A 24,523-nucleotide genomic window follows, 5' to 3' on the forward strand; every position below is an offset into this window, starting at 1 on the left:
GCAGCCTGCACGCTGCAGATTGGTTAGACCTGGCGCTGCCTGTTGCTGATTGGTCGGACGGCGGCCTGCACGCTGCGGATTGGTTAGACCTGGCGCTGCCTGGTACTGATTGGTCGGACGGCAGCCTGCACGCTGCAGATTGGTTAGACCTGGCGCTGCCTGGTACTGATTGGTTGTGCTGGTGCGATTACCCTTGGAGACGGGGCCTGTGGCGGTTCGCGATGTCTGTGAGAGCGGTTGAGCGGAGCTGCTGCTCGGGGCTGAGGAGACTTCCACGGTCTGAATCCGAGGCCCCGGGTTGTAAACTCGAGCCGAGTAATGAGGCCAAGTGGTCGCTGTGGGTTATGGAGCGCGGTCTCCTACTGGTAACGGCGCTGTCCTTCTTCAGCCGCTTCTACCGGCTGGCGGAGCCCGGCCATGTATGGTGAGTGCGGGGCTGAGCGAGGAGGAGGCGGGGGGAGAGATTGAGTGAGATCGAGGGGAGTGCAGTGTAGTTTGAGGGAATTGGGTGAGGTGCTGGAGTAGAGGGAAGTGTAGACAGCACCTTGCAAACCCGCGACCTCTACCAACTAGAAGGACAAGGGCAGCAGATGCATGGGAACATCACCACCTGCAAGTTCCCCTCCAAGTCACACACCATCCTGACCTGGAACTATATCACCGTTCCTTCACTGTCGCTGGATCAAAATCCTGGAACTCCCTTCCTAACAGCACTGTGGGTGTACCTACCCCACATGGACTGCAGTGGTTCAAGAAGGCAGCTCACCACCACCTTCTCAAGGGCAATTAGGGATGGGCAATAAATGCTGGCCTGGTCAGCGACGCCCACATCACATGAATGAATAAAAAAAAAGTGAGGGTATGCGGGGGATCAAGTGAAATTATAGAAGGAGGCCACTTGGCTCATTGAATCCATGTCAGTTCTCCATGAAGCTATAGTGAGCCACACTCCCCTGCTTGATCCATCTAGCCATGCAAGCCTACTTCTCTCTCATGGCCATCCAACTTCCTCTTGAAGTCATTATCGATGCTTCCATCACCAACGTGGGAAGAGAGTGCCAGGTCATTACTTTGGTATAAGGGTCTGAAAGGGTTATTCTTAAGTATGTGAAGAATACCTCTTAACATGATGATGTGAGAGAGATTCGAGGCTGGACGCAGTGTGGCTTTTGGTGGAGACACAGGCTAGTGTGAAGATTTATACAATTGTAATAAATATCAGTGTTCTAACTAACCCAGACTGAAGGATCTCAATCAGCTAGACCAAGTAAGGTGGCAGCATACCAAACAAACATACAGTATGCGATCGGTGGGATCGAGACCAACAAGGGCTCTTCCTAGGCTACACCCAGAACAAGAATATAAAAGTTAAAGAAGCTCACCTGAAGAAGAGCAATAAATTGCAGGACTCAAGAGGAGGTGGTAGAAAAGTTCCAGACAAAATGAGTCAGGGAATTGGCAGTAGAAATCTGGTGCAGCGAGCACAGACTTGAGTTGGTGAACCAAGCAAAGTTTGAGGATCTGGCGAGCAACCCTGAAAGAGGGTAAAAAAATCCATCCATAACACTATTAGGCAGGCAGCACTGGGAAAGGCTGTAGTCTGAGGTCAGCGCCATTACACGTGATATCCAAAGGGTAAAAAAGCAGGCAACCAGGCTGCAAATACTTGATTCTGTATGAGAACACTGATACAAAAGGTGAAGTCACATGTGATCAGAGGGGAGCTGGCAAAATGGATACAGAACTGGCTCAGTCATAGAAGACAGAGGGTAGCAGTGGAAGGGTGCTTTTCTAAATGGAGGGATGTGACTTGTGGTGTTACGCAGGGATTAGTGCTCGGACCTTTGCTCTTTGTAGTGTATATATAAATGATTTGGAGGAAAATGTAGCTGGTCTGATTAGGTTTGCGGACGACACAAAGGTTGGTGGAGTTGCGGACAGTGATGAGGATTGTCAGAGGATACAGCAGGATATAGATCGGTTGGAGACTTGGGCGGAGAAATGGCAGATGGAGTTTAATTCGGACAAATGTGTGGTAATGCATGTTGGAAGGTATAATGCAGGTGGGAAGTATACAGTAAATGGCAGAACCCTTAGGAGTATTGACAGGCAGAGAGATCTGGGCGTACAGGTCCACAGGTCACTGAAAGTGGCAACGCAGGTGGATAAGGTAGTCAAGAAGGCATACGGCATGCTTGCCTTCATCGGTCGGGGCATAGAGTATAAAAATAGGCAAGTCATGCTGCAGCTGTACAGAACTTTAGTTAGGCCACACTTAGAATATTGCATGCAATTCTGGTTGCCACACTACCAGAAGGACGTGGAGGCTTTGGAGAGGGTACAGAAGAGGTTTACCAGGATGTTGCCTGGTCTGGAGGGCATTAGCTATGAGGAGAAGTTGGATAAACTCGGATTGTTTTCACTGGAACGACGGAGGTGGAGGGGCGACATGATAGAGGTTTACAAAGTTATAAGCGGCATGGACAGAGTGGATAGGCAGAAGCTTTTTCCCAGGATGGAAGAGTAAGTTACTAGGGGACATAGGTTTAAGGTGAGAGGGGCAAAGTTTAGAGGGGATGTGCGAAGCAAGTTCTTTACACAGAGGGTGGTGAGTGCCTGGAACTTGTTACCGGGGGAGGTGGTGGAAGCAGGTACCGTAGAAACGTTTAAGAGGCATCTTGACAAATACATGAATAGGATGGGAATAGAGGGATACGGTCCCCGGAAGTGTAGAAGGTTTTAGTTTAGGCAGGCATCAAGATCGGCGCATGCTTGGAGGGATGAATGGCCTGTTCCTGTGCTGTACTGTTCTTTGTTCTATCCCCGAAATGCTCCCCCACTGATACTTCTACCACTTGTCCGGCTTCAGTCCCTAGGATTGGGTCCAGTACTGCCCCTTCTCTTGTGGGACTTTCTACGTACTGGCTCAAAAAGCTTTCCTGTATGCATTTTAAGAATTCCTCCCCCTTTAAGCCTTTTTCACTAAGACTATCCCCGTTTCTATTAGGTAAGTTGAAATCCCCTATTATTTTTACACCTCTGAGATTTGCATACATATCTGTTCCTCTATCTCTCCCTGACGGTTTGGAGGCCTGTAGTACACGCCCAGCCAAGTGATTGCCCCCCCCCCTTTTGTTCCGACAACAGCCCCGACAAACAAATTTCTCTGCAGCACCTGTGGAAGAGCCTGTCACTGTAGAATTGGCCTTTATAGCCACTCCAGGCGCTGCTTCACAAACCACTGACCACCTCCAGGCGCTTATCCATTGTCTCTCGAGATAAGGAGGCCAAAGAGATTAGTAAGACTCCTTGCATTAAAGTAAATGCAATCCAGCCTTGCATTTTTCACTTGTCCCTTAACAGGTCTTTATTTGCTCTGCCTTCCAGACTGACTCAGATTCTCTTCTATATTTGACTGTGCCTCACCCCCTGCTGTACTTCCACTCTGTATCCCATCCCCCTGCCACAAATTAGTTTAAATCCCCCCCCCACCCAAACAGCACTAGCAAACCTCCCAGCAAGGATCTTGGTCCCGGTCCAGTTCAGGTGCAGGTGCAACCCGTCCAACTTGTACAGGTCCCACCTTTGCCAGAAACAGACCCAGTGATCCAGCAACGTAAAGCCCTCCCTCCTGCACCATCTCCTCAGCCACGCATTCATCTGCTCTATGATCCTATTCCTATACTCGCTACCACGTGGCACAGGGAGTAATCCAGAGATTACAACCTTTGAGGTCCTGCTTTTTAATCTGCTACCTAGCTCCCTAAATTATTGTTGCTGGACCTCATCCCTCTTTCTACCTATGTCGTTGGTACCAATGTGTATCACAACCTCTGGCTGCACCCCCTCCCCTTTCAGAATGTCCTGTAGCCGCTCCGTGACATTCTTGACCCTAGTACCAGGAGGCAACATACCATCCTGGAGTCTCATTTGCGGCCACAGAAACTCCTATCTGCAGCCCTTACGATAGAATCTCCTATCACGATAGCTCTTCCACTCCTTTTCCTCCCCTGCTGTGCAGCAGAGCCCTCCGTGGTGCCACGAACTTGGCAGTTGCTGCTTTCCCCTGAGAGGCCATCCCCCCCCACCCCCGCAAACAATATCCAAAGCGGTATATCTGTTTGAGAGGGGGATGGCCACTGGGGACTCCTGCACTACTTGCCTGCGCCTACTACCCCGCCTGGTGGTCACCCATCCCTTTGCTGCCTGTGCAGCCATTACCTGCAATGTGACCACCTCGCTAAACGTGCTATCCACGATGTTCTGAGCATCGCAGATGCTCCACAGTGAATCCACCCGCGGCTCCAGCTCCGTAATGTGGGTAGCCAGTAGCTGCAGATAGATACACTTCCTGCACACATGGTTGTCAGGGACACTGGACATAGCGCAGGAGGAGCATATCACGGGGCTGAGCTCTCCTGTCATGACTTACCCTTAGGTTAATTAGTTACTCCCTTAATTATGCTACGCCTTGTTGTACCCACTATAATCTAAAGTCCTTAATAAGTTACACAATGCCATTGGTATTTAGAAATCTGTCAATCTCTACATTTTGGAAGGTCTAATGCAGGTGGGAAGTATACAGTAAATGGCAGAACCCTTAGGAGCATTGACAGGCAGAGAGATCTGGGCGTACAGGTCCACAGGTCACTGAAAGTGGCAACGCAGGTGGATAAGGTAGTCAAGAAGGCATACGGCATGCTTGCCTTCATCGGTCGGGGCATAGAGTATAAAAATTGGCAAGTCCTGTTGCAGCTGTACAGAACCTTAGTTAGGCCACACTTAGAATATTGCGTGCAATTCTGGTCGCCACACTACCTGAAGGACGTGGAGGCTTTGGAGAGGGTACAGAGGAGGTTTACCAGGATGTTGCCTGGTCTGGAGGGCATTAGCTATCATGAGAGTTTGGATAAACTCGGATTGTTTTCACTGGAACGACGGAGGTGGAGGGGCGACATGATAGTGGTTTACAGAGTTAAGAGCGGCATGGGGATAGTCAGAAGCTTTTTCCCAGGGTGGAAGAGTCAGTTACTAGGGGACATAGGTTTAAGGTGCGAGGGGTAAAGTTTAGAGGGGATGTGCGAGGCAAGTTCTTTACACAGAGGGTGATGAGTGCCTGGAACTTGCTGCCAGGGGAGGTGGTGGAAGCAGGTACGATAGCGACGTTTAAGAGGCATCTTGACAAATACATGAATAGGATGGGAATAGAGGGAAACGGTCCCCGGAAGTGCAGAAGGTGTTCGTTTAGGCAGGCATCAAGATCGGCGCAGGCTTGGAGGGCCGAATGGCCTGTTCCTGTGCTGTACTGTTCTTTGTTCTTTGTAAACATACTCAATGACTGAGCTTTCACAGCCCTCCGGGGTAGAGAATTCCGAAGATTCACAACCCTCTGAATAAAGAAATTTCTCATTATTTCTGTCCTAAGTGGCTTCCCCCTTATTTTGAAATTGTGCCCCTGGTTCTAGACTCTCCAACCAGAGGAAACAACTTACCTGCATCTACCCTGTCTATCCCTTTTAAGTATTTTGTAGGTTTCAAGGAGATCACCTCTCATTCTTCGAAACTCAAGAGAATACAGGCCCAGTTTCCCCAATCTGGGGAACAAGTCTGGTAAACCTTGGATGCACTTCCTCTCTGGCAATAATATCCTTCCTAAAGTGAGGGGACCAAAACTGCACACAGTACTCCAGGTGTAGTCTAACCAACGTTCTATACAATTGAAACAAGACTTCACTACTTTACTCAAATCCTCTTGTGATAAAGGCTAACGTACCAATAGCCTTCTTAATTGCTTGCTGCACCTGCATGTTAGCTTTCAGTGATTTATTGACGAGGACCAGGTCCCTTTGTACATCTACACTTTCTTATCTCTTACCATTTAAGAAATACTCTGCACATCTATTCCTCCTACCAAAATGGATAACCTCACATTTTTCCACATTATATTCCCTCTGCCACATTCCTGCCCACTCACTAAGTCTGTCCAAATCCCCTTGAAGCCACTTTGCATCTTCCTCACAACACACATTCCCACCTAGTTTTGTGTCATCTGCGAACTTGGAATATTACATTTGGTCCCCACATCCAAATCATTAATATATATTGTGAACAGCTGGGGCCCAAGTACTGATCCTTGCGGTACCCCATTAGTCACAGCCTGCCAATGAATGACTCTTTTATTCCTACTCTCTGTTTTCTACCTGTTAACCAATCCTTAATCCATGCCAGTATATTATCTCTTATTCCATGTGCTTTAATGTTGCTAACCAACCTCCTGTGGGGGACTTTATCAAAAGCCTTCTGCAAATCCAAGTATTATATGTTCAGCTCCCCTTTATCAGTTCTGTTTGTAACATCCTCAAAAAAACTCCCAACAGGATCGTCAAACATGATTTCCCATTAATAATCCATGTTGACTCTGCCCAATCAGATCATTATTTTCCAAGTGTCAATTTATCACATCCTTTAGAATAGATTCTAACATTTTCCCTACTACTGATGTAAGGCTAATAGTTCCCTGTAGTTCCCTGTTTCCTCTTTCCCTCCCTTAAATAGTGGGGTAACATTTGCTATTTTCCCATCTGCAGGAACAGTTCCAGAATCTATAGAATTTTGGAAGATGATCACCAATGCATCCACTATCTCCATAGCTACCTATTTGAACATTCTGGGATGTAGAATATCAGGTCGTGGGGACTTATAAACCTTCAGTCCCATTAATTTATCCAGTACAACTTGCTTATAATACAAATTTCCTTCAATTCCTCATTCTCCCTAGTCCTTTGGATCTCTAATTCTGGGAGATTTCTTGTAACTCATTAATATGCACTACATTAAAGCGAAGTCATTGTGTAAAATGCTCAGCCCTCATTAGCCAGTTTTAGTCTGGCTGTTGAACAGTCATTGTAGCATGTTTTTGAGTGAGTCGAGATTTTGCTTTACTGACCAACTGGAAGATACAGTCTAGCCTTCCCCATGCTTTCTGGTAGGATAGGAAGGCAAGTGGGCTCAGCTGTTGCATCTCTGCTGAATGCTGCAAAACTTAATACAAGTCGTCTGCTGTAACTGATGTGACCTCTAGATTAAAGTACCAGTAGCCAGCAGATTTTCCATTTTTCCTGGAGTCTGACACTGCTTTAATGCAGTCATGATCTTTAAATATTCCTTGAACAACAGATGGCAGCGGACTGGGGTCAGTGGTATTATGGCCTTTCTGCTGCAATGTCTTCTTAACAGCCTCATCAAATTCTTTTTCAAACTGCACATAATTCGATGAAGTTATGTGAACCCTTCCCTTCTCAATCGCATCTTTCATGCTGAAGTCCAAACCATAACTTGTTCATGATGATCTGTGCAGTGGCACTGATAATCATCTTCCCTCCAGCACCTCCCATCAGCATTATAGATTTTTCGTCCTGTGATATTAATATGGATGGAGACATATAGGAAGGTGGCTGCTGTCCTGCTTTGATATCTGGACATGCACCAACTGATTGGCAGAAGTCTTGTAGCTGATTATTCAAGATGATTCCTGTCCTCGGAGAGATGATCATGGAACCAAATATGTGATTGATGGAGCTGGTGACAGAAACTGCATTGCCATCTCTGTCCATCACTGAGACGTGACTAGTGCCATACTTCTCGATTTCCTGGAGCACAGTGTTGTAGTAATGTGGTGGATGGACTTGGTCGTCAATTTGCTTTCGTATGAATTCAGCAAACTGATCAGAGAGCAGCTCAGACATAACTTTTGAATGAACTTTAGGATCTGTCATTCTACTCAGCTGTCTGTTTGCAAACTTAAAGGCCTCGATGATACGATGGTATGTCTGGGCTCTTTGACATTTCTCCATGGACTTCAGAGTAAAGTTAAAGCCTTTCAGTATTTATTTTATTTATTTAGAGATACAGCACTGAAACAGGCCCTTCGGCCCACCGAGTCTGTGCCGACCATCAACCACCCATTTATACTAATCCTACACTAATCCCATATTCCTACCACATCCCCACCTTCCCTATATTCCCCTACCACCTACCTATATGAGGGGCAATTTATAATGGCCAGTTTACCTATCAACCTGCAAGTCTTTGGCTGAGAGGGGAAACCGGAGCACCCAGCGAAAACCCACACAGACACAGGGAGAGCTTGCAAACTCCGCACAGGCAGTACCCAGAATTGAACCCGGGTCGCTGGAGCTGTGAGGCTGCGTTGAGGATGAGGCTGAAAATGGCTCCCCATGTGGGCTGGGGTGGAGAGTACATCACGTAGTCACCCAGTGAAATATTCAGGGGCTCCATCACTGAAGCTTCCTCAGTGAAGACAGACACAAAGTAATCATTTAGCTTCTCTGCCATTTCTCTATTTCCCCATTACAAATTCTCCTGACTCTGTCTGTAATGGACCCACATTTGTCTTGGCCAAACATTTCCTTTTTACGTATCTATAGAAGCTTTTACAGTCCGTTTTTATGCTTTTTGCTAGTTTACTTTCATATTCTATTCTCCCTTCTCTCAGTTTTTTGGTCCTTCTTTGCTATATTTTAAAATCCTCCCAGTCCTCAGGTTTACTATTTTTGACAACTTTATAGGCCTTTAACTTTTAATCTTATATAATACTTAACTTCCATTACTTGACTACCTTTACTTTTGGGCTTTTTGTGCCTTGAAGGAATGTATAGTTGCTGTAAACTATATAATATTTCTTTAAAGACTATCCATTGCCTATGTACTATCATACCTTTGAAGTATTAAGAACAAAGAAAATTACAGCACAGGAACAGGCCCTTCGGCCCTCCAAGCCTGCGCCGATCCAGATCCTCTATCTAAACATGTCGCCTATTTTCTAAGGGTCTGTATCTCTTTGCTTCCTGCCCATTCATGTATCTGTCCAGATACATCTTGAAAGACGCTATCGTGTTCGCATCGACCACCTCTGCTGGCAACGCGTTCCAGGCACCCACCACCCTCTGTGTAAAGAAATTTCCACGCATATCCCCCCTAAACTTTTCCCCTCTCACTTTGAACTCGTGACCCCTAGTATTTGAATCCCCCACTCTGGGGGAAAAAGCTTCTTGCTATCCACCCTGTCTATACCTCTCATGATTTTGTACACCTCAATCAGGTCCCCCCTCAACCTCCGTCTTTCTAATGAAAATAATCCTAATCTACTCAACCTCTCTTCATAGCTAGCGCCCGCCATACCAGGCAACATCCTGGTGAACCTCCTCTGCACCCTCTCCAAAGCATCTACATCCTTTTGGTAATGTGGCGACCAGAACTGCACGCAGTATTCCAAATGTGGCCGACCCAAAGTCCTATACAACTGTAACATGAACTGCCAACTCTTGTACTCAATACCCCGTCCGATGAAGGAAAGCATGCCGTATGCCTTCTTGACCACTCGATTGACCTGCATTGCCACCTTCAGGGAACAATGGACCTGAACACCCAAATCTCTCTGGACATCAATTTTCCCCAGGACTTTTCCATTTACTGTATAGTTCACTCTTGAATTGGATCTTCCAAAATGCATCACCTCGCATTTGCCCTGATTGAACTCCATCTGCTATTTCTCTGCCCAACTCTCCAATCTATCTATATTCTGCTGTATTCTCTGACAGTCCCCTTCACTATCTGCTACTCCACCAATCTTAGTGTCGTCTGCAAACTTGCTAATCAGACCACCTATACTTTCCTCCAAATCATTTATGTATATCACAAACAACAGTGGTCCCAGCACGGATCCCTGTGGAACACCACTGGTCACACGTCTCCATTTTGAGAAACTCCCTTCCACTGCTACTCTCTGTCTCCTGTTGCCCAGCCAGTTCTTTATCCATCTAGCTAGTACACCCTGGATCCCATGCGACTTCACTTTCTCCATCAGCCTACCATGGGGAACCTTATCAAACGCCTTACTGAAGTCCATGTATATGACATCGACAGCCCTTCCCTCATCAATCAACTTTGTCACTTCCTCAAAGAATTCTATTAAGTTGGTAAGACATGACCTTCCCTGCATAAAACCATGTTGCCTATCACTGATAAGCCCATTTTCTTCCAAATGGGAATAGATCCTATCCCTCAGTATCTTCCCAATCCCCTTGTCAATTTGCCCCTCATACCTTCATAATTTCCTTTGTTCAAATTTAACACCCTGACTTCAGATTGAACTACCTCGCTTTCAAACATCATGTAAAATTCTATCATACTGTGATCACTCATCCGTAAAAGTTCTTTGCAACACTGTTATTAATTAGCCTATTCTCATTACATAACACTAGATCTAAAATAGCCTGTTCTCTAGTCAGTTCCTCAACATACTGCCCGAGGAAGCCATCCGTAACACACTCCAGAAACCCATCCTCCACAGCATTTGTGCTCATTAGGTTTACACAGTCTATATGCAGATTTAACTCACCCATAATTACTGTATTACCCATGCTACATGCTTCTCTAATCTCCTGATGAATACCATGCCCCAGACTACCATTACTGTTTGGTGGCCTATAAACAACTCGTACCAATGTTTGCTGCCCTTGCTGTTTCTTAGCTTCACCCAAACAGATTCCACATTTTGTTGTTCCGATCTGAGATCCTCCCTTACTAATGTATTGATCCCATCCCTTAGCGCAGCACCACCTCCTTTTCATTTTTTGCCTGTCCTTCCTCAATGTTGAATATCCTTGAATATTCAGTTCCCAGCCTTGGTCACCCTGTAGCAACATTTCCATAATGGCAATTAGATCATCCCATTTACCTCCGTTTGGCCTTTAAATCATCTACTTTGTTGCGAATGCTGTGTGCATTCTGGTAGAGTGCCCTTAACCTTGTCATCTTGACATTATTCTGCATTCTAAACCTCGTTGATGCTTGCCTTTGTTTTGCCTGCCTTCTAATGTCGCTTGCTACTTTTTTACCTCCTGTTAGCAGCTTTCCTTCCTTCCAATTTGAGCTACGCCTCGGGTTCCCATCCCTCCGACAAGCTAGTTTAAACCCTTCCCAACAGCACTAGCAAATCTTGCTTCGAGAATATTAGTTCCGTCCTGTTAAGGTGTAGCCCGTCCAACTTGTACAGGTCCCACCTACCCCAGAACTAGTCCCAATGCTACGTTGGCTCTGCTAGAGCTCAGAAACCAGTTTAAGCTAGCTACCTAATTAACTAGCTACAGCTGCTCTCAGAGCTAGTATATCCCTGTTTAAAACTCTAAGAAATCTAACTTTCCTATTAACGTGAACAGTAATTTAAATTAATTGCTAAATGTAAACAGAACAAAAACTAGACTTCAGAGAGATTAACCTTTAAAATCCACTCAATTACCAAACTCCCCTCTTCACATTCTGTGCCCTCCAGCAACACTCAGTGCATATATATGTCCATGGACATATCACTAATTTTAAACTTGACACCGGAGCAACTGTAACGGGTCCTATCAGACTAAGAGTCGTGGTTATCAACACATTTTCTGCAACCCAGTTACACAGCTCAGGAGGGATTAAACTCGAAGTAAAGAGGAAGCAAATATTAGAAACTTTGTATGTCATTGCATCAAACCAGTCCCTCCTCCTCTTGGTGCTGGGTCCGATGACCTCGTTTGAAGTATCCTGCACTGCAGCTTTGACCTGCTCCCAAAGTTCTTCTGGAGTGGAATCAGCAGTGAGATCAGGATGTTCCAGTCTAGTCTGTAAGACTGCTTGATATCCATCTCTGCAAATGAGGTTTGCAGGTTGCTGACTCGAAATTTCTTTGATGGGTTGTCGCCAGGCCTATTCTTGGGCTTAGGTTTGAAGTGGAAGTTCAGCTTTGAACAAACGAGCTGGTGGTCTGTATGACAGTCAGCACTGGGCATGACTCTAGTATGCAGGACGTCCTTTTAGGTCACACTGGCGCACCAAGATGTAATCTATCAGGTGCCAATTTTTAGACAGGGGATGCATCCATGTTAATGTAAGTTAGAAAGGCAGACTCCTACCCAATACTGCCCTTGGAAGACTGTATTGACACAGTGGGCAGTGCCATGTTTCTTACAAAAATAGATTTGTTAAAGGGATACTGGCAAGTTCCTTTAACACCCCGAGCTAAAGACGGTCTTTTCCAATGTCGAATGATGCCATTCGGGCTAAAAAAAAAATGCCCCAGCAACCTAACTGTGTAGTTTACCTTGATGATGTGCTGCTAGACAGTGACACTTGGAAGGTGCACTTGAAATACTAGAAGCTGTGTTTAGAAAATTTCAATTGGCTGATTTAGTAATAAACCATGCCAAAAGTGAATTTGCGAAAGTGAGTGTGACCTACCTCAGGCATGTGGTCGGGCAAGGACAAGTGTTGCCAAGAACAGCGAAAGTACAAGTATTGATGGAGTTCCCTACCCCTAAGACTAAGCGAGAAATCATGAGGTTATTGGGGATGATTGGCTTCTACCAAATGTTAGTGTCCACTGACTTTTTTCTGTAAAAAAAAATCTAAGTGTGGCCAGGGGAGTGCCAAACATCTTTTGAGAGGCTGAAAGCAATTTTGACTAGTGAACCAGTGTTGCCTACACCAAATTTCACTAAGCCCTTCAAGGTAGCAATTGATGCTAGTGACCTGGGGGTTGGTGCAGTTCTGTTACAAGAAGATGAATCGGGCCTGGAAAGGCCAGTGGGATAGAGTCATAAAGTCATACAGCACAGAAACAGGCCCTTCGGCCCATCGTGTCCAGAGAGTATGGGCCCAATTTAGTCAGCCTGTAATCCCAGGAACCACTATAGTGAACCTTCACTGTACCACCTCCAATGCAAGTATATTCTTTCTTAAATATAGAGACTAAAATTGCACACTGTACTCCAGGTGTGGTCTCACCAAAGCCCTATACATTTACAACAAGGCTTCCTTAGTCTTGTACTCCTACCCCTGGCAATAAAAGCCAGCATGCCATTTTCCTTCCTAATTGCTCTCTGTACCTGCATGCTAACTTTCTGTGTACTTTGTATGAGTACTTCCAAGTCCCTCTGAATATTAACATTTACAAGTTTCACGACTTTAAAAAAAATTTTGCTTTTCTATTCTTACTACAAAAGTGAATTACCTCACACTTCTCCATATTATATTCAATCTGTCACCTTGTTGCCCACTCATCGAACCTGTCTGTATCTTTTTGTCACAAAAACAAGAAATGCTGGATTCACTCAGCAGGTCTGGCAGCATCTGTGGAAAGAGAAGTAGAGTTAACGTTTCGGGTCAGTGACCCTTCTTCGGAACTGACAAATATTAGAAAAGTCACAGATTATAAACAAGTGAGGTGGGGGTTGGGCAAGAGATAACAAAGGAGAAGGTGCAGATTGGACCAGGCCACATAGCTGACCAAAAGGTCACGGAGCAAAGGCAAACAATATGTTAATGGTGTGTTGAAAGACAAAGCATTAGTACAGATTAGGTGTGAATATACTGAATATTGAACATCAGCAAGTGCAAACCTTTTGGTAGATACCTTATCAAACACCAGGAGGGAAATAGAAAGCAATGAAGGTGAACAAGGTAAAAGAGACAAGCGAAAATCCCGTCGGAGAGAAGAGCAGAACTTCTTCAAGGTAGGCATTCCTGGAAGAGAAGTGGCAGTGAATTAAACACTAAAATAAAAGCAAAATACTGCGGATGCTGGAAATCTGAAACAAAAACAAGAAATGCTGGATTCACTCAGCAGGTCTGGCAGCATCTGTGGAAAGAGAAGTAGAGTTAACGTTTCGGGTCAGTGACCCTTCTTCGGAACTGACAAATATTAGAAAAGTCACAGATTATAAACAAGTGAGGTGGGGGTTGGGCAAGAGATAACAAAGGAGAAGGTGCAGATTGGACCAGGCCACATAGCTGACCAAAAGGTCACGGAGCAAAGGCAAACAATATGTTAATGGTGTTTTGAAAGACAAAGCATTAGTACAGATTAGGTGTGAATATACTGAATATAGAACATCAGCAAGTGCAAACCTGAAGAAAAACAACCTGAAAAAAACAGTGGGTAAGCAAACTGAACAGACTAAGATGAAATGAAATAAATGCAAAAAATGTAAAAAGGAATGCAAAAAAAAGGAAGAAAAAATAACTAAAAATGACTAAAAATGAAAGTAAAGTGGGGGGCTGTCATGCTCTGAAATTATTGAACTCAATGTTCAGTCCTGCAGGCTGTAGTGTGCCTAATCGGTAGATGAGATGCTGTTCCTCGAGCTTGCGTTGATGTTCACTGGAACACTGCAGCAATCCCAGGACAGAGATGTGAGCATGAGAGCAGGGGGGAGTGTTGAAATGGCAAGCAACCGGAAGCTCAGGGTCCTGCTTGCGGACTGAGCGGAGATGTTCCGCAAAGCGGTCACCCAGTCTGCGCTTGGTCTCCCCAATGTAGAGGAGACCACACTGTGAGCAGCGAATACAGTATACTACATTGAAAGAAGTACAAGTAAATCGCTGCTTCACCTGAAAGGAGTGTTTGGGGCCTGGGATAGTGAGGAGAGAGGAGGTAAATGGGCAGGTATTACACCTCCTGCGATTGCAAGGGAAGGTGCCCTGGGACCCAGGTGAAGCAGCGATTTACTTGTACTTCTTTCAATGTAGTATACTGTATTCGCTGCTCACAGTGTGGTCTCCTCTACATTGGGGAGACCAAGCGCAGACTGGGTGACCGCTTTGCGGAACATCTCCGCTCAGTCCGCAAGCAGGACCCTGAGCTTCCGGTTGCTTGCCATTTCAACACTCCCCCCTGCTCTCATGCTCACATCTCTGTCCTGGGATTGCTGCAGTGTTCCAGTGAACATCAACGCAAGCTCGAGGAACAGCATCTCATCTACCGATTAGGCACACTACAGCCTGCAGGACTGAACATTGAGTTCAATAATTTCAGAGCATGACAGCCCCCCACTTTACTTTCATTTTTAGTCATTTTTAGTTATTTTTTCTTCCTTTTTTTTGCATTCCTTTTTACATTTTTTGCATTTATTTCATTTCATCTTAGTCTGTTCAGTTTGCTTACCCACTGTTTTTTTCAGGTTGTTTTTCTTCAGGTTTGCACTTGCTGATGTTCTATATTCAGTATATTCACACCTAATCTGTACTAATGCTTTGTCTTTCAACACACCATTAACATATTGTTTGCCTTTGCTCCGTGACCTTTTGGTCAGCTATGTGGCCTGGTCCAATCTGCACCTTCTCCTTTGTTATCTCTTGCCCAACCCCCACCTCACTTGTTTATAATCTGTGACTTTTCTAATATTTGTCAGTTCCGAAGAAGGGTCACTGACCCGAAACGTTAACTCTACTTCTCTTTCCACAGATGCTGCCAGACCTGCTGAGTGAATCCAGCATTTCTTGTTTTTGTTTCAGATTTCCAGCATCCGCAGTATTTTGCTTTTATTTTAATGTATCTTTTTGTCGCCTCTTTGTGTCTTCCTCACAGCTTGCATTCCCACCTATCTTTGTATCGTCAGCAAAGTTGGATATATTACTCGGGGTTTTGTCATCTAAATCATTAATGTAGATTGTAAGTAGCTGAGGCCCCAGCGTCAATCAGTGTGGCACTCCACTAGTCACAGCCTGCCAATTTGAAAATGCCCTGTTTATCCCTACTTTCTGCTTCCTGTCCATTAACCATAGAAATCTAGAAAATAGGAGCAAGAGTAGGCCCTTCGAGCCTACCCCACCATTCATTATGATCATGGCTGATCATCCAACTCAGTAGCCTCCACCGGCTTTTGCTCCATACCTTTTGATCCCTTCAGACCCAAGAGCTATATCTAACTCCTTTTTGAAAACATACAATGTTTTGGACTCAACTGCTTTCTGTGGTAGCGAATTCCACAGGTTCACCACTCTCTGGGTGAAGAAATGTCACCTTATCTCAGTCCTGAAAGGTTTACCCCGTATCATTAGACTATGACCCCTGGTTCTGGACTCCCCCACCATCGGGAACATCCTTCCTGCATCTCCCCTATCAAGTCCTGTTAGAGTTTTCTAGGTTTCTATGAGATCCCCCCTCATTCTTCTGAACTCCAGCAAATATAATCCTAACCGACTCAATTTCTCCTTATACGTCAGTCCTGCCATCCCAGGAATCAGTCTGGTAAACCTTTGCTGCACTCCCTCTATAGCAATAAGATCCTTCCTCAGATAAGGAGACCAAAACTGCACACAATATTCCAGGTGTGGCCTCACCAAGGCCCTGTATAATTGCAGCAAGGCATCCCTGCTCCTGTACTTGAATTCACTCGCTATGAAGGCCAACATACCATTTGCCCTTTTTACCGCCTGTTGCACCTGCATGCTTACCTTCAGCGACTGGTGTACGAGAACACCCAGGTCTCGCTGCATATTCCCCTCTCTCAGTTTATAGCTGTTCAGATAATCTGCCTTCCTGTTTTTGCTACCAAAGTGGATAACCTCACATTTATCCACATTATACTGCATCTGCCATGCATTTGCCCACTCACTCAACTTGTCCAAATCACCCTGAAGCCTCTCTGCATCCTCCTCACACCTCACCCTCCCACCCAGTTTTGTGTCATCTGCAAATTTGGAGATATTACATTTAGTTCCCTCATCTAAATCATTAATGTATATTGTGAATAGCTGGGCTCTGAGCACCGATCCCTATGGTACCCCATTAGTCACTGCCTGCCATTCTGAAAAAGACCCATTTATCCCTACTCTTTGTTTCCTGTCCGCCAACCAATTTTCTATCCATCGCAATACACCAGCCCCAATCCCATGTGCTTTAATTTTACATGCTAATCTCTTATGTGGGACTTTGTCGTCAGCCTTCTGAAAGTCCAAATAAACCACATCCATTGGCTCCCCCTCATCAACTGTACTAGTTACATCCTCGAAGAATTCTAGTAGATTTGTCAAGCATGATTTCCCTTTTGTAAATCCATGCTGAATCTGTCCGATTCTGCCACTGTTCTCCAAGTGCTCTGCTATAAAATCTTTGATAATGGACTCTCGAATTTTCCCCACTACTAACGTCAGGCTGACTGGTCTATAATTCCCTGCTTTCTCTCTACCTCCCAGCTCCAGTGACCCGGGTTCAATTCTGGGGACTGCCTGTGTGGAGTTTGCAAGTTCTCCCTGTGACCGCGTGGGTTTTCGCCGGGTACTCTGGTTTCCTCCCACAGCCAAAGACTTGCAGGTTGATAGGTAAATTGGCGATTAAAAATTGCCCCTAGTATAGGTATGTGGTAGGGAATTGAGGGAAGGTGGGGATGTGGTAGGGAATATGGGATTAATATAGGATTAGTATAGAATGGGTGGTTGATGGTCGGCACAGACTCGGTGGGCCGAAGGGCCTGTTTCAGTGCTGTATCGCTAAATAAATAAATATAAATAAATAAATAGTAGGGTTACATTAGCTACCCTCCAATCTGTAGGAACTGTTCCAGAGTCTATAAAATCTTGGACGACGACCATCAATGCATCCACTATTTCTAGGGCTACTTCCTTAAGTACCATCAGGCCCTGGGGATTTATCGGCCTTCAATCCCATCAATTTCCCCAACACCATTTCTCTACTATTACTGATCTCTTTCAGTTCCTCTCTCTCACTAAGCCCTGTGTTCCCCAACATTTCTGGTATGATATTTGTGTCCTCCTTTGTGAAGACAGAATCGAAGTATGCATTTAGTTGGTGAGCCATTTCTTTATTCCCCATTATAAATTACCCTGTTTCTGACTGTAAGGGACCTACATTTGTCTTCATTAATCTTTTTCTCTTCACATACCTATAGAACATACTTAACTAATCCTCTATCCATGCTAATATATTACCTCCAACTCCATGAGCAAATTGCAAATTACGCTTTTGTGTGGCACCTTATTGAATGCCTTTTGGAAATCCAAGTGTACTACATCTACTGGCTCCTCTTTATCATACTAGTTACATCCTCAAGAAGCTCTGAAAATTTTGTCTAATGCGATTTCTTTTTGTAAAACCATTAAACACCTCTGTCAAAACCAAAATATAGGATAAAATTAATACTGAGAAGAGCACGAATTAATGAACAGCCAGCGCTGATTTATACAAGTCCCATTGTGACTGTCAAATTTAATCAAGTTCCTTCCTGGCCCCACTCTGCCTGATGGCGCCATGCTTTTCTAAGTGCATTGTTAAGACATCCTTACTAAATTCCAGCATTTTTCCAATGACTGATGTCAGGCTAAGTGTCCTGTAGTTCCCTGTGTGTTCTCCCTCTTTTCTTGAATAGTGGTCTTTAACATTTGCTAACTTCCAATCCGCTGGGACCATTCTGGAATCTAGAGGATTTTGGCCAAACCTAACTGGTGCATCTACTTTAGAAAGGATGTGAAGGATTTAGAAAGGGTACAGAAAAGATCTACACAAATGGTGTTCTCCTTAGAGAAGAGAAGCTTGAGAGCAGATTGATAGGCAGTTGAAGGCATGACCGCAATGGTGCAGTGATTAAATTCTGGGATGCTCAAGAGGCCAGAATTACATGAGTGCCAATATCGCAGGTTCTGGGACTGGACAGATTAGAGATGGGGAAGGGTGAGGCTAATGAGGAATTTGAAAACAAGCATGAAAATTTTAAAATCGAGGTGTTGCTTGACCAGAATTCAATTTAGCTCAACAAGCACAGGTGTAATAGCTGAATGGGATTTTCAGCGAATAAGGACCCGGGCAGCAGAGTTTGGGTGACCTCAGGTTTGCAGAGGGTAGAGTCATAGAGTTATTGCAGCACAGAAACAGGCCCATCAGCTCATCGTGTCCGTGCCGACCATCAAGCACCTATCTATTCTAATCCCATTTTCCAGCACTTGGTCCGTAGCCTTTTATGCTCTTGTAACGCCATAGTGCTCATCTAAATACTTCTTAAATGTTGTGAGGGTTCCTGCCTCTACCACCCCTTCAGGCAGTGTGTTCCAGATTCCAGCCACCCTCTGGGTGAAAAAACTTTTCCTCAGATCCCCTCTAAATCTCCTGCCCCTTACCTTAAATCTATTCCTTCTGGTTATTGACCCCTCCGCTAATGGAAAAAGTTTCTCCATATCTATGCCCCTCATAATTTTGTATACCTCAATCAGGTCCCCCCTCAGCCTTGTCTGCTCTAATCTCTGCCCTAGCCTGTCCAGTCTCTCTTCATAGCTGAAATGCTATAGCCCAGGCAACATCCTGGTGAATCTCCTCTGCACTCTCCAGAGCAATCACATCCTTCCTATAATGTGGCGACCAGAACTGTACACAGTACTGCAGCTAGTGAACTAACTAACGTTTTATACAGCTCCATCATAACCTCCCTGCTCTTGTATTCTATGCATCTGCTAATAAAGGCAAGTATCCCATACGCCTTCCTAACCACCTTATCTACCTGCGCTGCTGCCTTTAGTGATCTTTGGACAAGTACACCAAGGTTCCTCTGACCCGCTGTACTTCCTAGGGTTCTACCATCCATTGTATATTCCCTTGCCTTGTTAGTCCTCCCAAAATGCATTACCTCACACTTCTCGTGATTAAATTCCATTTGCCACTGCTCCGCCCATCTTACCAGCCCATCTATATCATCCTGTAATCTAAGGCTTTTCTCCTCACTGTTTATGACGCCACCAATTTTCATGTCATATGTGAATTACTGATCATACCTCCTATATTCACGTCTAAATCATTAATGTACGTTACAAATAGCAAGGGTCCCAGCACTGATCCCTGTGGTGTACCACAGGGGTCACAGGCTTCCAATCGCAAAAACACCCCTCGACCATCACCTCCTGCCTCCTGCCACTAAGCCAATTTTGGATCCAATTTACCCAATTGCCCTGGATCCCACGGGCTCTTACCTTCTTAACCAATCTCCCATGCGGGACCTTATCAAAAGTTTTACTGAAGTCCATGTAGACTACATCAACTGCTTTACCATCATCTACACACCAGCTCGAAAAATTCAATCAAGTTTGTTAGACATGATCTCCCCCTGACAAAGCCATGCTGCCTATCCGTGATTAATCCCTGCCCCTCCAAGTGGAGATTAATCCTGTCCCTCAGAATTTTTTCCAATAGTTTTCCTACCACTGATGTTAGATGGTAGAATGTGGGAGGCCAGCCAGGAAGTGTTGGAATAGTCAAGTCTAGAGGTAATGAAGGAATGGATGAGGGTTTGAGCAGATGAGCTAAGGCGGGGTGAAGTTGGACGATGTTACAGCAATGGAAATAGGCGGTCTTAGTGATATGGTCAGAAGCTCATCTTGGCATAAAATATGACAGAGGTTGGGAACAGCCTGGTTCAGTTGCGGACAGTTGCCAGGCAGAGGGATGGAGTCGGTAGCTCACGAACGGAGTTTGGAGCTGGCACCAAAAACAATGGCTTCAGTCTTTCCAATATTTAATTGGAGAAAACTTCTCATCCAGCACTGGATGTCAAATAAGCAGTCTGACAAATTAGCAATAATGTTGGAGTGGAGAGTGTTAAGGGCGAGGAGGGATAGTTTACCTTTGTCACAATCACATAGGATGTTATTTGTGACTTTGAGTCGTTTTAATGCTGTTGTACAGGTGGAGGGATTCAGACATGGAGTTCAAGGAAAGATGGGCATGGATTTGGGAGGCAATGTGCTAACTTTGGAGAAGGGAGCTTAGAAACAAGGCTGTAATTTGCAGGATAAGGTTTTTTTTTAAGTCGGCGTTTTATGATGGCAGAATTGAAGGGGAGGAAGACGATATCTTGAGAGAAGGAACCATAAACAATATCAGTCAATGTGGGGCCAGGAAGGAACTGGATTAAATTTGTCAGTCATGGGTAGATGCTTTTATAATTCCATGCTGGCTGTTCATTAACTCGTGCCCTTGTCGGTCTGAATTTTATCCTGTGTTTTGTTTTCTCCTGAGGTGTTTAGTGCTGTGTTGATCATATTTTACTGAATTCAAAAAGTGTTTGTTTGATTTATTTTATATTTTTATCAGAATTATTTTCCTGTGGCAGCTACCAGGTGCCTGAAACCCCAGTTTAGTGTCATCTATTCACTGCTTCCTGCTATACCATTATTCTTAATCAGCTATATTTAACATGACTACAATGTGCGGCCTTAGTTTTTCTCAGTGTCTAACAAATGTATCTGATACTCAGAATTTAAACCAGTAGCCCTATCCAGTCTGTATAGTAACCCATCAACTTCATGGGAAACCACAGGAGTGAGATTTATAACTAGGAAGTGCCCAGGCAAAATATCTACTTTTTGGAGTGAGATTGATTAAAATAAGGTTACCTTTTCAAACCTGATGATTGAGACGTGCAAGGTTAGTGGATTAATACAAGAGATGACTGAAACCCACAAGCCGAACAGGACCAGGCAGCGAATCGACTCCTTTGCTTGCTGTGTGCTGCATATATACAGGAGCTGACACTGAAACACACATGGGCTGTACCGTACCAGACAGGAGTGAATCAACCCCTTTTATGTGGTGTGCATTATACATGTATTAGCAACACAAGGTTGCTCTTGTGATGTATCTTTGGAAAAGAAGTGTGGTTTTGAAATTCAGTGTCATGTTTTTGTTTTCTTCACAGTTGGGATGAAACTCACTTTGGAAAAATGGGAAGTTACTATATCAACCAAACGTTTTTCTTTGATGTTCATCCTCCTCTAGGCAAGGTTTGGATTCTCATGTATATAAAGAACTGTGAATAAACCAGTCACGAGTAAAGATGTTTCTCATTTCCCTATTGGATGTGTTAGTAACTATCTTGTATTTATGGCCCCTAGTTTTGGATGCTCCAACAAGTGGAAACATTCTCTCTACATCTACCCTGTCCAACCCATACATAGTGTTAAATACCTCTAAGTCTTTACTTTTCTAAAGACTAAAGCCCCAACCTGTTCAATCTTTCCTAATGGCTGTAATCTCAGTTCTGGCACAATCCTTGTAAATATTTTTTGCACTGCTGTGTCCTGTATATGGTATGGAGGCCAGGATTGTGCACAGTACTGTAAGTGCAGCTTGGCCAGGCTCCTATGCAAGTTTAACAGAACTCAACTTTTAATTTCTATATCCCGAGAAATAATACCCAGTGCTTTGTTAGCATTTTTAATTGCTTTACTGACCTTAATGATTAGTTGACATGTATCCCTAGGTCCCTTTGCTCTTCTACTCCATTCAGTTTCTTTGCTTTTCTGTTCCTAGATGTTAATTGGATTAGCAGGATATCTGACTGGATATGATGGTACCTTCCCGTTTAAAAAACCAGGCGACAAATATGAACAGCACCAATACTACGGCATGAGAGCGGTGAGAAGCATAGGCTGGAGAAATGGGCAATGTATTGATGTACCTAATAGCATGGTTTCAAGAAACTGAGAACAAAGAACAGTACAGCACAGGGACAGGCCATTCGGCCCTCCAAGCCTGCGCCGATCTTGAGAAGGGTTCTCTCAGTACAAAAGAGGGACTGAGAGACATCAGTCTGTGTACACATAGCTCCCTGAGAGAGAGGGACTGGGAGACACCAGTCAGTGTATAGTTAGCTCCCTGAGGCAGGGATTTGGGGAATCCATGCACAGAGATATTTCCCTAAAGGATGCAGTAAGGAAGTTGAAGTTTGCTGATTTTCCACATTTCTTTTTACTCTATGTACATTGGTTTGGACCCAATGATAATGTTCTTCACTTAATTTTAAAGGTTGTGTCTGCTTTTTTAAGGAAACTTGGTGATAAAACTGAAGAGCTGATAATTTATGAGGCAGAACAATGTTATAAGTACTGTCTTCACAGCACACTCCAGAAGGTCAAAGCAAAATACTGCGGATACTGGAAATCTCTCCTGCCCTCTGCCCTATCAAATACCTTCCCTTTTGTTCTCTTCCCCCCCCCCCCCCCCCCACACTCCCTTCACTTGCTTAAAACCTAATTCTTTTCTAACTTTTACCAGTTCTGATGAAAGGTCACAGACCTGAAAGGTTAACTCTGCTTCTCTCTCCACACATGCTGCCTGACCTGAGCATTTCCAGCACTTTGTTTTTATTTCACACTCCAGAAGGTGTCCTGTTACACTGCATTGGAGGACAGGTACACCCACTCCAGATCAGAGAAGGACTCGCCTAGCAGCTCAAGACCATATGCGTAGTCATGGAGTCATTGCAACAAAGAAAGAGGAATTTTGGTCCATTGAGTTCATGCCAGCTCTCTGTGGAGCAATTCAGTCAGTCCCATTCCTCTGCAGTAGCTTTATAAGTTTATTTCCTTCAAGTGTCCATCCAATTTCCTGTTGAGATAATTGATCTTATCCACTTCCACCACCTTCAAAGGCAGAGAGTTTCAGGCCATTACCACTCGCTGCAAAAAAGGTTCTTCCTCACATCTCCCTGGATATCTTGTCCAAAAGCTTAAATCTGTCTCCGAGTCCTTCTACCACCAGCGAACTTATCTACCTTACCTAAACCTGTCATAATCTTGTACACCTCTATCAGATCTCCCTTCAATCTCCTTTGTTCCAAAGAGAGCAACCTCAGCTTCTCCAGTCCAACCTTGTAGCTAATTTCCCTCATCCCTGGAACCATTCTAGTAAATCTTCTTTGCACCCTCTCAAGGACCTTCATATTGTTCCTGAAGTTCAGTGACCAGAACTGGCAACAATACTCTGGTTGTGGCCCAACCAGAGCTTTATCCCAAACAGAGAGTCAGGATAAATGGGTTAATACACAAGATAAGTTCACATGGGGTTAGGGGCAATTTATTAGCTTGGATAGAGAATTGGCTAACCAACAGAAAACAGAGTCTGGATAAATGGGTCTTTTTCTGGTTGGCAAGATGTAACTAGTGGGGTGCCACAGGGTTTGGTCTTCGGGCCCCAACTATTTACAATCTAATTAATGACTTAGATGCAGGGATAGAAGGTACTATAGCCAAATTTGTAGATGACACTAAAATAAGTGGGATAGTAAGTTGCAATAAAGAAATAAGAAATTTACAAATGGATATGGATAGGTTATGTGAATGGGCCAAAATTTGGCAGATGGAGTTTAACGTGGATAAGTGTGAGGTTATCCATTTTGGTCAGAAGAATAGAAAGGCAAATTATTATCTAAATGGAGAGAAACCTCAGAGTGCTTCGGTGCAGAGGGATCTGGGTGTCCTTGTGCATGAATCGCAGAAAACTAGTTTGCAGGTACAGCAGGTGATAAGGAAGGCAATTGGAATTTTGGCATTTATTGCTAAAGGAATAGAGTATAAAAGTAGGGAAGTGTTGCTGCAACTCTACAAGGCATTAGTGAGACCGCACCTGGAGTATTGTGTACAGTTTTGTTCCCTTTACTTGAGGAGGGATCTAGTTGCATTGGAGGCAGTTCAGAGGAGGTTCACTAGATTGATTCCAGAGATGAGGGGTTTGTCTTTTTTTTATTCATTCATGGGATGTGGGCGATGCTGGCCAGGCCAGCATTTATTGCCCATCCCTAATTGCCCTTGAGAAGGTGGTGGTGAGCTGCCTTCTTGAACCGCTGCAGTCCATTTGGGGTAGGTATACCCACAGTGCTGTTAGGAAGGGAGTTATGAAGAGAGA

The 24,523-nt window shown here is 44.5% G+C and overlaps 1 protein-coding gene and 1 pseudogene across 3 annotated transcripts in view; one reads left to right on the forward strand and one right to left on the reverse strand.

Moving 5' to 3' along the window:
* The first annotated feature begins 204 nt into the window (after positions 1–204).
* pomt2 (protein-O-mannosyltransferase 2) overlaps positions 205–24,523 on the forward strand; it is a 266,777-nt gene continuing 242,458 nt past the window's right edge. For 2 of the 3 annotated variants that reach the window (XM_068038417.1, XM_068038418.1), the window contains exons 1-3: positions 205–424; positions 21,537–21,621; positions 22,151–22,255. In XM_068038417.1, the coding sequence (XP_067894518.1) occupies positions 222–424; positions 21,537–21,621; positions 22,151–22,255 (393 nt within the window). In that variant the 5' untranslated portion in view covers positions 205–221. Of the gene's footprint in view, positions 425–21,535; positions 21,622–22,150; positions 22,256–24,523 lie in introns of those variants that run through there. The other variant, XM_068038419.1, reaches the window with a different exon arrangement.
* Positions 6,915–8,355, reverse strand: LOC137373530 (glutathione hydrolase 5 proenzyme-like; annotated as a pseudogene).

The sequence above is a fragment of the Heterodontus francisci genome, chromosome 9 (genome assembly GCF_036365525.1).
Source record: "Heterodontus francisci isolate sHetFra1 chromosome 9, sHetFra1.hap1, whole genome shotgun sequence".
NCBI lineage: Eukaryota > Metazoa > Chordata > Chondrichthyes > Heterodontiformes > Heterodontidae > Heterodontus > Heterodontus francisci.